The 13,320-nt window shown below is 47.0% G+C and overlaps 1 protein-coding gene across 3 annotated transcripts in view; it reads right to left on the minus strand.

Moving 5' to 3' along the window:
* KNL1 (kinetochore scaffold 1) overlaps positions 1–13,320 on the minus strand; it is a 288,270-nt gene that overhangs the window by 36,688 nt on the left and 238,262 nt on the right. For all 3 annotated transcript variants that reach the window (XR_013264900.1, XM_077464895.1, XM_077464894.1), the window contains one exon: positions 12,425–12,490. Coding sequence is in view for 2 of the 3 variants with exons in the window: in XM_077464895.1 (XP_077321021.1) it covers positions 12,425–12,490 (66 nt within the window). In the remaining variant the exon portion in view is untranslated. The remainder of the gene's footprint in view (positions 1–12,424; positions 12,491–13,320) is intronic.

The raw sequence follows: 13,320 nt of genomic DNA on the forward strand, positions 1-13,320 counted from the left end.
GCCCCCGGCGATCTCCCAGCGCCGGGGCCACAAAAGATATATAGTCCGGCTGCGTCAGAGGGAGGAGGCGGGACGAGTGCTGTGCACACACTCTGTAATAGGAAGTCCCGTCTCTGCCATTGGACGACTGTGCTGTCCATCAAAGGAGGCGGGACTTTCTCTTAAAGAGGCCGTTGTGTAAACAGGAGATTCTCCTGTAAGATGTCTTTGGCGCTCGTCCTGCCCTCCATGGCTGCACTGATGGCAATGGTGGCTGCTGCATTCCCGGCAATGGTGGCTGCTGCATTCCCGGCAATGGTGGCTGCTGCATTCCCGGCAATGGTGGCTGCTGCATTCCCGGCAATGGTGGCTGCTGCATTCCCGGCAATGGTGGGTTTGCAGATGGACACCGACCCTTATTTTGCTTCACAGTTCTTAATTTAAAATTTTAAGTTTTTATTTCCTGAAGCTTCCCTCTTAAAGTGAAGGTGCGTGTTATACACCAATAAATACGGTGTATCCAAATAATACACTTGAGTTCAAATATTCACCACGCATAGCCACAAAGGCAGGAGAATTCTTGTGGGAAAGTGTATTAGTGCTTGGACGAACACACTTAGACAGAATTTTAATGGTTCAAAGAATGTCAGGCAAAAATTGTCGGCCCTCGCGCATGTTCACTTCATCAAATCTGGCCCTCTTTGAAAAAAGTTTGCACATCCCTGCTCTAGGGTGTTAGAAAAAAAACAATATATAATGTTTGGGAGTTCCAAGTAATTTTCTAGCCAAAAAAAAAAAACACGGTTTTAAACATGTAAACACAGAATCTGAAAAAGAGGCTCGGTCCTTAAGTGGTTAAACTGTAACCAAAATCACAGGATTTTGTAATGACTAAGCATACGAGGGGAACAAATATTCTGGTTGCAGCCGATTAAACCATACGGATATAAAAAGAACATTTTGCTTTGTATCTGAAGCAAAATCAAACGGTTATAATGTATTATGTAACCCTAATTAGCAACAGCAATGTACTTACAAATTCTGACAGCAAAAATGTTCCAGATAAAAGTGCAAAAGCTCCTGGATATTAATTGAATGCATCATGTCAGAATAATTTTTGTATAGACATATAAATCAATCTGAAATTGCTCAGAGTGTTAAAATTTCAGTTATTTAGAAGTCACTGGATTTATATGCTGAAACGGTGTCAAGTTGTTCAGTACTTGCAATAAGAAGTGACCTGAACCATAACTCCTCTTTGCTAATCCAATAAAATATTTCAGCCAGAATCTTTTGTAGCAGGTAGTACTCATTGTAAAACCCTTTTGATTGGAGTTTATTGAGGGATACAGGAAGTCTAACTTTCAAGTTATACTGAGGAGTACAGAAGGACTGGACACTGGCAAAAAACCTGTAGACAATCACAGCATAGCCCCGCTCTACTACCAATATCATTCCTCTGTTTTGTACCAAAGCAGTACAAATAGCATGATCATTAACCCAGAAGGATGGGAACTGTGTTCCTCCAAGGACTTCAAGAAAAAGATTTCACTAAATGTACAAAAATCCTATTTGCCTTTCTCGTTCATTGAGGGACAAACTAAATCTTACACCTTTGGGACATTCAAAAACAGTCCACCTGAAATTTCGGCAACATGGCAAGCAAATACAAACAAGAATGAGAACAGAGTTGGAGCTTACTGCTAGCTCAAAGATTTGCTGGAAGGACCCTGTACTCAAAGCATGAGGGCACAATTAACTGGTAAAACTTGGAAAATTTGTAAGAAGATGACCAAGCGGCAGCCTTACCAACCTTGAAAACTACACTGTAGACCACCTGCACAAAAGGTCTTGTTCAAGATCATGAGAGGCCGATGGTCGCTGAAATAGGGTTGAAATGGCAGAATCCGATTCCTCGCTAGTGACAGCCACAGATTCTTGCCACCAGAATCTTCAGCATGACCAAATGCACATGCAGATGCAGCCTTAGTCAGTTCCTTATATATCCTTCATTGAAAATAGGTAATATTACCAGCAGTAATGTCCTTAATCATATCAGCTGCTGATCCCAAGTGGACCTGGCCCAGACACACGGTTTTTGCACTTCAGAATAACGTTCCCAATGAATATGAACTGCAATGTGAAGTGTATGAAATGAGGCAGAAGCAACCCATCAGGGGTGAGATTTAACACTATGGCCATGTGCTTCACAGATTCTTTTATCAATGCATCAACCAGAGCATGGATTCGTTCTCTTTAAGGAATTTTGATCAAACAGGGTATAAACAAAGCAAGGTCACAGCCAGGATCTGATGAAAAAAAAATAGGATTTTTTGTACTCCTTTTCTCTGTAATTCACCGACCGACAGCTCCTCTTAGCCATTGGGTTGTTATGCCCCATTACTAGGAGATACCCTGTTTCCCCTAAAACAAGACCTAGCCTGAATGTCGGTGTTGGCTGCAATATAAGCCCTACCACCCAAATAAGCCCTACCCTGTTTCCTCAAAAATAAGCCCTACCCTGAAAAGAAGACCTACAAGGACTTTAACTAGGGCTTATTTGGGGGGGTAGGGCTTATTGCAGCCATCACCGACAATCACAAACACTAGGTCTTATTTTAGGGGAAACAGGGTACTAGGCATTAGTTGCAATACAGCACTCAGAACACTTAGTTCCGCCCAGGGGGTGGTCCCTTGGGCAACAACCCCCCACCTTGCCATGCAGTCATCAGTATGTCAACAAACAGTATAACGTAAAGATAAAAAGGAGGGGTGGTTGCTGTGTCGGTCGGTTTATTACAGAGAAAATAATTTTACGGCGAGTACAAAAAATCCTATTTTCTCTTATATTCACTGACCGACACAGCTCCTCTCTTAGCCATTGGGACGTCCCCAAGCAGTGCCAAACGAGGGGTGGGAAAACAGCACAAAAACTTCATCCACAGTGGCAAGTGGGAACTAGTGAAACTTTACCCACAAAAAACAGTGCGTGGAGAAATCCACCACCAAACCAGGGTACACTCAACAGGAGTGACTACCCAAAACCGCACAAAAAAAAAAACAAAAAAACTGCGGAATGTATTGCAACAGCGCATTAACTTAATGGTACTGTGTTTTTAAAGAAAAATGGGAATATATTGCTATTCAATTGCAACTATACAGCCGCCTGAAAAATTTTGCGGCCAAAACAGGCATCAGCCGATGCACTGACGTCTACCTTGTAGAACTTTGTAAACGTGTGGACAGATGACCAGGTCGCCGCCTTACACACCTGAGCGACAGACGCTTGGTGTCAGAAGGCCCAAGACGTTCCAATCGCCCTTATGAAGTGGGCCGTGACCAGAAAGGGGGGCACCTGCCCCTTCAAGGCGTAGGCTTGTACTACAATCTGTCTGATCCACCTGGAAATGCGAGACCGCTATGCCTTTCTTGGGACCACCCACCGAAACAAACAGCGAATCTGACTTCTGAAAGGGAGCAGTGGTAGACAAATACACCTTCAGAGCCCGTACCACGTTCAGAGCGCGAAGGGCCACCTCCTTAGGGTGTTTTGGCTTAGGACAGAGAGATGGTAATACAATGTCCTCATTAATATGAAAAGCCGAGACCACTTTTGGTAGAAAAGACTGTTGCGGACGCAACACCACCTTATCCTTGTCGATAACCAGATAGGGAGACTTGCAAGACGAGGCCGCCAGTTCCGAAACGCTCCTGGCCGATGTGATGGCCACTAGAAAGACCACTTTCTGGGAAAGGGTCAACAGGGGAATCTCCCTGGTATTTTTAAACAGCGGTTTGTGAAGCGCCAATAACACCAGGTTCAAATCTCATGGGGGTAATGCTGGACGCACCGGAAGGATTACATGTTGTACTCCCTGAACGAAGGTACTCACTAATGAGCGAGACGCCAGGGGGTCACAAAAAAAATAAAAAAATAATAATAAAAAAAATAAAAAAGAAGGACAGCCAAGGCTGAAATTTGCCCCTTAATGGTGCTTAACGCCAATTTTTGGTCTACTCCTTGCTGAAGAAACAGCAGGATCCTGGATATAGAAAAGCAGCGTGGATGCCATCCTTTCTCCTCACACATGGAGATGTAGGCATTTCAGGTATGATGATATATCTACCAAGAAGATTTTCGTGCTCTCAACATAGTTGGGATCACCGAGTCCGACAGACCCGATTCCTCAACACCTGGCTCTTAATAGCCATGCTGTTAAAGCCAGCAATGGTAAAGCAGGATGGAGAATAGGACCTTGAGACAGAAGGTCTTCTCACAATGGCAGTTGCCAGGGAGCGTCAGCCACCAGACGCACCAGGTCTGCGTACCAAGGATGCTGAGGCCAATCTGGAGCAACCAGTATTACTGGAATCCCCTCGGCTTCCACCCTGCGAAGCAGGTGTGGTAACAGTTTCAGTGGAGGAAAGGCGTAGATCAGCTGGTACTGATCCCACGGAGCCACCAGCGCGTCCAACGCTTCTGCCCATGGATCTCTTGTCCTGGACACGAATCTTGGCACCTTCCGTTTGAAATGGGAGGCCAGCAGATCCACGTCTGGTGTGCCCCACTTCAGGCAAAGTAACCTGAAAATCTCCGGATGCAACGCCCATTCTTCTGGGTACAGCACCTGGCGACTCAGATAGTCCGCCTGACAGTTCTCCACTCCTGGGATGTAAATGGCTGACACGTGTCGCTCTGCCCACGAAGTATGTGAGCAACCTCCTGTGCAGAGGCTGAGCTTCTTGTTCCCCTTTGGTGATTGACGTATGCCACAGCCGTGGCATTGTCTGACTGGATCCTGTTCGGACGCCCCTGAATTCTCATCAACCATGTGGAGAGGCATAGCCCGCTCGCTCTCAATTCAAGCAGGTGGATCGGCAAGTTCTTCCATCAACCAGAGGCCCTGAGCCAACTGAACCCCCATCACACCACCCCAGCCGGATAGGCTGGCGTCTGTTGTGATCACTGTCCACCTCAGAGGCAGGAATGATTTCCTGGACTGAATCACCGGGGACCTCAGCCACCAGATCAGGGAGTCTGACTGGCTCACCCGGATCTGATGATCCAGGGACAACTGAGATTTGTCCCATTTTGACAAAATCTCCTTCTGCAGGACTCTGGTGTAGAACTGGGCATAAGGTACTGCCTCGAAGGAGGGTACCATGAGACTCAGGACTCGCATACAAAAACAGAGCGACGACCACTTGCTGTTCATAAGCAGTGTTACCGCAGATCTGAGAGTCTGCAGTTTGTCTGAAGGGAGAAAAACTCTCGCTTCCATGGAGTCCAGTAGCAAGCCTAGGTACTTCAGACCCTGGGTGGGTACAATCACCGACTTCTTTAGGTTCAACAGCCACCCAAATTCTTGCAGGGTCTGCATGGTGATGGCCACATCCTCCTCTGAGGTGGAAGATGCCCTCAGGAGATAGTCTAGGTATCCCACGTTGCTGCAGCAACGCCAAAACTGCAGCCAATACCTTGGTAAAGACATGGGGGGCTGATGCCAGACCAAAAGGAAGAGCCACAAACTGGTAGTGGGCTTCCCCGACTGCAAACCACAGAAACTTTTGATGCCGAAGGCATATGGTTATGTGCAGGTACGCATCTTGGATGTCCAAGGACGCCAGGGAGTCCCCTTGATGGAGTGCAGCGACTACTGAGCGAACTGATCCCATTCTGAACCTCTGCACTTTTAAAAAGCGATTGAGGGCTTTTAGGTCCATGATTGGACGTACCCCTTTCTTCTTGGGAACTACAAAAAGATTTGAGTAAAATCCCTGGAAACGTTCCGATTCCCAAACCGGTACAAGCCCCCCGCAACTCAGCAGGTCCCTTACTGCCCCCAAGAGGGCCTTCCGGCGATCCGGGATACGGGTATGCTGGAGGGGAAGAATCTGTTTGGCGGCCAAGAGAGAAACTATCTTGTAACCTGAGGAAATCAGATCGCAGACCCATTGTTCGGATAACTGAAAGGACCACCGGACTGCAAACTCCCGAAGGCGACCCCCCCCCCCACCCGAGACATGGGTGGGAGCAAACCTTCATGCAGTAGCACTTTATTCGCAGGCTTGTGGTTCCAGGGACGGTTTTGTCCGTCCGTGGTCGTTCTGCCGGGCTGGGGGCGCTTTGTCGAAGCTCCGGGCGGAAGAAAAAGCAGTTTGTGAGCAGAAAAAGAGGGCCCTTGCCTACAGTGTGGCTCCTTAGCCTTCCTGGCCTGTGGGAGTAAAGTACTCTTACCATCGGTGGCATTTTTAATAATGTCATCTAACGAGGCTCCAAAGAGCCGGTTGCCAAGGAAGGGAAGATCAGTCAGGGCTTTTTTGGATGCCTGGTCAGCAGACCAGCATTTTAGCCAATCAGTCACCTCAGCACCACAGCTGACACTGAAGCCCTGGATAACAGAGGGAGAGTATCCAGGGCCGCGTCACAGACGTACTTAAGGCCTTGCACTAGTTGGTCAGCTAGTTCCACACAGACAGGAGAAGCCTGTTGATCTCCAAATTTGCAGTGCAAAAGTTTTGCCCACTCAGTGTCTGCGACACAAGTGTGGATGCCAGTACTGGTCACACGGCTGACCCCACAACCGTAAACAAGAATGAGCCACTGCCTCGGCCTTTCTGTCCGTGGGATCCTTGAATGCAGGAGTCCCCTCAACCGGGATCGTGGTTACTTTGTTTAACCTGGATACTGAGGGGTTCACAACCAGAGGAGCCGACCATTTTTTGAGAAGGCTCTCCTCAAAAGGGTAACGCACAGCCATGTATTTGGGGACCGAAAAGGTCCGTTGCGGACGACCCCATTCCTTGTAAATGAACTTAAGATAAGTCAGATACGGGCACACCTTAGGTGAACATGCTGGCTTGCAGGACCCAAAACGGACCGGAACATCAGCAGAGGGATCTGCTGGCTCCTGAATCTTCAGGGTATCACGCACATCTGTGATAAGTGCGCCAACAAGCGACTGGACGAGGAATCATCCTCACTGTCCTGGTCAGCGTAGTCTGACAATACAGAGCAGGGGTCACCAGCCTCAGCAGGACCCAAGTCTGCGTCAGAGCTCTCCCCAGAGGGGGGGCGCTTTAATGCACCTTTCTTCCCACGCACCGCCTCCATCTTGGCAACGAACGAATTGAGGACCGCCGTCAGGGTGTCCATGGGCACTGCGTAGTCTGCAGGTGACCCGGTTGCAATTGCCTGTATTTCGGGGGAACTTTTCAGCCAAAACAAGCATCAGCCGATGCACTGACGTCTACCTTGTAGAACTTGGTAAATGTGTGGACAGACGACCAGGTCGCCGCTTTACACACCTGGAAATTGTGTCGGCAGGCCCAAGACATTCCGATTGCCCTTGTGGAGTGGGGCGTGGCCGGAAAGGGGGGCACCTACCCCTTCAAGGCGTAGGCTTGTACTACAATCTGTCTGATCCACCTGGAAATGGTGGCCGACGAGACCGCCATGCCTTTCTTTGGACCAGCCACCGAAAAAAAACAGTGAGTCTGACTTTCAAAAAGGAGCCGTGGCAGACAAATACACCTTCAGAGCCCTAACCACGTCAAGAGTGTGAAGGGCAACCTCCTTGGTGTTTCGGCTTAGGACACAGATATATTAATATAATGTCCTCATTGATATGAAAAGCCGGGACCACTTTCGGTAAAAAAAAAAAAAAGACGGTTGCCACCTAAAACTATTTACGAACGTTTTGACCAACAGACTTACCCAACACATGCCTGACCTTTTGAGGAATATTGCTGAGATGGTGGAGACATGCCCGGGGTACCTAAAACTTATGCTCTGCTCAACTATTCCCCCCCCAGAACAACCTGATCTGACGTTCATACAAAAATGGGAAGAAGACCTGCAACGTCAGTTTACTAGCACTCAAAAACAAACTTATCAGGTTCTCCCTGAAAACATCCATTTGCACAAAAACACAAGAACTTAACTACAAGATCCTGACTAGATGGTATTAAACCCCCTAACAGACTACATCAAATTTTCATGACTACATCAGATAAATGTTGGAGGTGCCAAACAGATAAAGGGACAATCCTCCACATCTTCTGGTCTTGCCCGCTACTTAATTTCTGGACGACTGTCCTAACGAATATTCAAAAATTCACGGACTATCCGATCAGTGATGACCCAGCTTTCATTCTGTTACATGCCACTACAATCCCGATCTGGAAATACCAAAAGTCGATAGTACAACATTTATTGAACGCGGCTAAATCCTGCATTCCATGACTTTCTGGAAGCAAAGGTTACCTCCAACTATAGGGATGTGGCTATGCAGAGTTGAGGAGATCAGGAGACTGGAGGACCTCGTCCTCACAGCGCAAAACAAACAAGAACACCACTCTCAGGCATGTTTATCCTGGACTATGTTCATGTACTCGGCTGAGGGGATAGCAATGCTAGCCACTTGAGCGATATAACACAGAAGACTGCACACAGCAAACCTGGGTCCATCACCCTCATATCCTAACCCCCCCCCCCATCCTCATCCCCTCTTGATACTTCTTACCCTCCCATTCCCCTCCCCCCTTTTTTTGTTTTTCTGTTTTTTTTTTCCTCTCGCCTTTCTTCTATTGTATTTCTTACTCCATTTTCCATGGAATCTATATACATCAATTTTCTTGGTCGGTGAGACATTTCCCGGAAATATTCGGATAAACGAAATTTGGTGTTCGACCAGTTACCAAAATAGTTAAGAATGGTGATAACAGCAGTTGTTTAATTTTCACCTCAGCTAAATTACACTTACAAATGTTAAATTGACAAAAAGTTTGAAATGTTATACCACGAAAGTCATTACTATCAATATGTCAGGTACTTTGTGAGAATTAAAGTTCAAAGGATGAACATGGTACCATGTTTTCTATGCCGATACCCTGTTCTTTTTCTGTTCCTTGCTCTTGAAAAATAAAAGATATATGTTGGGGAAAAAAAAAAAAAAAAAAAAAGGACGACAAAGCCGCCATCACAGACGTGCTTAAGGCCTTGCACTAGTTGGTCAGCTAGTTCCACGCAGACAGGGGAAGCCTGTTGCTCACCCAATTCGCGGTGCAAGCGTTTTGCCCACTCAGACAGTGTCTGCGACACCACTAGAGGTCGCACGGTTGACCCCACAACCGTAAACAAGGAACAAGCCACTGCCTCGGCCTTCCTGTCCGTGGGATTCTGGAATGCAGGAGTCCTCTCAACCGGGATCATGGTTACTTTATTTAATCTGGATACTGGGGGGTCCACCACCGGAGGAGCCGGCCACTTTTTGAGAAGGCTTTCCTCAAAGGGGTAACGCACCGCCATGTATTTGGGGACCGAAAAGGTCCGTTGTGGGTGACCCCATTCCTTTTAAATGAACTTGTCAAAATAAGACAGATACGGAACACCTTGGGTGAACGTGCTGGACTCGGGGACCCAAAAGGGAGCGGTACATCAGCAGAGGGATCCGCTGGCTCCTGAATCTTCAGGGTATCACGCACAGCTGTGATAAGTGCTCCAACAAGTGCTTTGTCGGACCCGGACTCATCCTCACGATCTGAACGGTCCTGGTCAGCATCGTCTGACAATACAGAGCAGGGGTTACCAGCCTCAGCAGGACCCGAGTCTGCGTCAGAGCTCTCCCCAGAGGACAGGGGCCACTTTTTAGCACCTTTCTTCCCACGCACCGCCTCCATCTTAGCAATGAACGAATCGAGAACCGCCGTCAGGTTGTCCATGGGGACTGCACAGTTCGCAGGTGACCTGGTTGCAATTGCCTGGGTTTCGGGGGAAGAAACACCAGTTTCTGAAGCCATGCTGACCCTACCCTATCTGCCATCCGAAGGGGACTTAGGACAGTGACAGTCCCACCCTCCTTGCTGCCGTCGACTGAGGGGCTCTAACCCTCCAGACTCACCACCCTGAGGAGTTCTGCGCTGTTCACAGCAGTGCCTGTAGACCCCTAGTGCTCCCAGGTGCAGAGGAATACAAACTGTCGGTGGCAGGCCGTAAGAATGATCGTTAAAACCATCTGAAAAACGTGCTCAGACTACATAAAAACGGCCGCCCAGCGTCCAGTAAAACAGACAGGAAGCTGAAAGCACATGTAGCTGCTTGCAGAACACTGAACGTGCTCAGGCTTCTAGAAAATAGCCACCAGTGTCCTGAATAGGGAAGCACTGGGAAAATGGCAGCTTGAAGCCCAGAAGATCTACTGTCCTTGCCCACACCTAAAATGGCCACCGGCAAGCTTCCAGGAGGGACAGAGACTGAAACATGGCAGAGACACAGCGCTGCACCGAAGACACAGCCAGACCCTCACAGGCACCTCCCAGGAGCAAAGCACACAGGATCCAGGCACCACCAGCCAGCCAGTCCCCTATCCATGGTGAGAGCCCTCAGGGATCCTACACACTGCTCAGTACCACATGCATTATCCCCCCCCCCCCCGTGAGGGGGAGGGAAGATGGGGACAGGGGAGAGAAGAGAGGGAGGTGAGGGACCCCAAATCGACCTCCCAGGGAATGCCCAGCTGCTCGACCCCACCTGGGCAAGGAGAGCTGTACTTACCAGTCCTGAAGCTGGGAGACATTCCATTGTAGATCTACACCTGATCGGTACAGGGTAGCTACTGGCCTTAGCATACTGTGACGCAGACATCAGTAGCCCAGTCATATGTATGCCCTGGAGCATAAAGCTCACGACCACCTCTGGAGCTGAGGTATGTCGTGGCCTGCCGAGCCGTAACTTCAACCTGCACACACTCGATGGCCAGACTGGGGAGACTACAAGGATAAGGGTATCCAGCCTGTCAACCAGCCGGCTGTTGATAGTAGATCATGGGATCATTCATCTTGTGCAAAAATCCAAGCTTCTGCGTAAAAAAACAAAACAAAAAAAAACCACAACACGGACCGATGGGCCCGCAGGGTTCCTAGGTCCTACTCCTTTACTAGGCAAAGTAAAACTGATGCTGCTTTGCCGAGTGGGGGATTGTAGCCTCAGGGACTGCCCCCCTGGGCGGAACTAAGAGTTCTGAGTGCTTTACAACTATGCCTAGTATTCTCCTAGTGATAAGGCTAACAACCCATTTGTTACAGAGAGGAGCTGTGTCGGTCAGTGAATATAACAGAAACAGAAACTGCCAGTGAGACCAGAGCTCTAGAAAGGGTTTTCAACGGTTTTTCAGTTGCATTGATAATGACAAGTGTTTCTTCTGGCATAGTAAGCACTCTGTACGGCAGAATACTGCTGGATGCACAGTGGGAACAGAAAACTTCTGCACAAAAGGTTTGAGGCAATTAAAAGAAGATAAAAGCCTACGAATTATTTAGGGGGACAAACAATGTCAGGATGTTTCCACTCTCCTCACAGAAGTAGTTTTAAAAGCTGTTGCAAAGGAAAAAGGAAAACATTTTGGGGTCTTAAAAAAAAAAAAACAAACAAAAAAAAAAAAAAAAAACACTTAATAGCAGTAGACTGCAATGTTTCAGGGGTAAGCTCATCAGTTTGAATTTCTGGAGAAAATCAGAATGTCTTTTCAGCAGATGGCTCAGAGGTCGAGGGCAACTCCGATACAGAATCTGAAGTGGAGGGCATGTAAGCATTTGCAGCCTCTAATGATGGCCAAATAACTGGGTAATTTGGGTCATAAGATCTTGCATGACTGTGGTAAACACAGCCAATAGGGGAGGGGACCCAGCCAAAACTACACCAAAGAGGACTCCAAAGCCAAAACGGGCTTTAAAACCAGAGGATTACATAGTTCCAGGCTACAGATGTTTGCACCTTCGGAAGGGGTGTGGTAAGCAGCCCACATACCATTTTGTAGAATGTGAGCTGGAGCCACCTGGTACAGCAGACTTTCCAATTCCCCCTTCTCTGCTCCCATGCGTAAAATCAGAGCAGTTATGTTGTGGTAAGGCAACATATAGACTTTGGGTACAAGGCAAGGACTTTGGTACTAACAAATCCCTGACAGCGGGTAGAAGGTGAGAAATGGATGGGGGGGGGGGTGGTACGCTACAACTAACTTTTCCAAAACCTAGTCTGGAGAACCCAATGGGCATCATAGTGCCCAAAAGCCATTTACAGGCTATAACCACACACCTCGGATCAGGTATACCCAAAACTAGGTTGAGAATGACCAGTCTGGAAAGCTGCAGTAAAAGAGGCAAAGCTCCAGCGGCTATGTAGGCTTCTCGATTGAAAAAAAAAAAAAAAAAAAAAAAAGCTAGCAAAAAAAAGGTCAGTGTTGGCACAGATTACCATTCTCCTAGTACAGTTGCACTAACCTGGGGCATACTGGTAGTAGGTGGTATTATCCTGTGCTGGCCTACAGTTCGTTTGCCAGTGTCCAAGACTTCTGAAGGTGGAATATAGCCCAAAAAGGTAAAGATTTCCTGTGTCCTTCAATAGGCAAATAGGGACTATATTGTAATAAAGAAAGGTTTTACTCACCGTTTAGCTGAGACATTAAAATTATCCTAGAAATTCTCCTGCAGAGGCGATTACATTTTTCCCCATCTGTTAAAGCACATAAAATATGATCACAAGTGAGATTACAATTCTGTTCTAAGCCATATTCTTTAGCTTAGTTTCAGGACAGATCAGATAAACAACCAAACTGATAAGAGGCATGGAGGAACTCTGCTATGAGGAAAGATTAGAGGAATTTAATTTATTCACTCTTGATAAGAGGAGATTAAGGGAGGATATAAATCAACATGTACAAATATATAAGGGGTCCATATAGGGAACTCTGTGTCGAGTTATTCACTTTACAGTCAACAAAGAGGACAAGGGGGCACTCTTTACGTCTAGAGGAAAAGAGATTTCATCTCCAAATACAGAGAGGTTTCTTCACAGTAAGAGCTGTGAAAATGTGGAATAGACTCCCTGCGGAGGTGGTTCTGGCCAGTTCAGTGGATTGCTTTAAGAAAGGCCTGGATTATTTCCTAAGTGTACATAATATAACTGGGTACTAACATTTATAGGTAAAGTTGATCCGGGGAAAATCCGATTGCCTCTCTGGGGATCAGGAAGGAATTTTTTCCCCTGCTTTAGCAAAATGGATCATGCTCTGCTGGGGTTTTTTGCCTTCCTCTGGATCAACTGTGGGTATATGGGCTGGTATGATATTATATATATATATATATATATATATATTTTATTTTATTGTGGTTGAACTTGTGTCTTTTTTCAACCTGACTAACTATGTAACTATATGTAACCACATTCATAGGTAAGCCCATAATGTTTCATACATTGGTCACTAATGCACCATACATTTCAAAGACATAAAAAGTCACTATAAATCTAACCAAATCAGGTTTGGGTGTTTGCACTGGTCTAAT

Source organism: Lithobates pipiens, unplaced genomic scaffold, assembly GCF_037356315.1.
Source record: "Lithobates pipiens isolate NorthernLeopardFrog02 unplaced genomic scaffold, aLitPip1_a1.2 Scaffold_30, whole genome shotgun sequence".
In the NCBI taxonomy this organism is placed as follows: domain Eukaryota; kingdom Metazoa; phylum Chordata; class Amphibia; order Anura; family Ranidae; genus Lithobates; species Lithobates pipiens.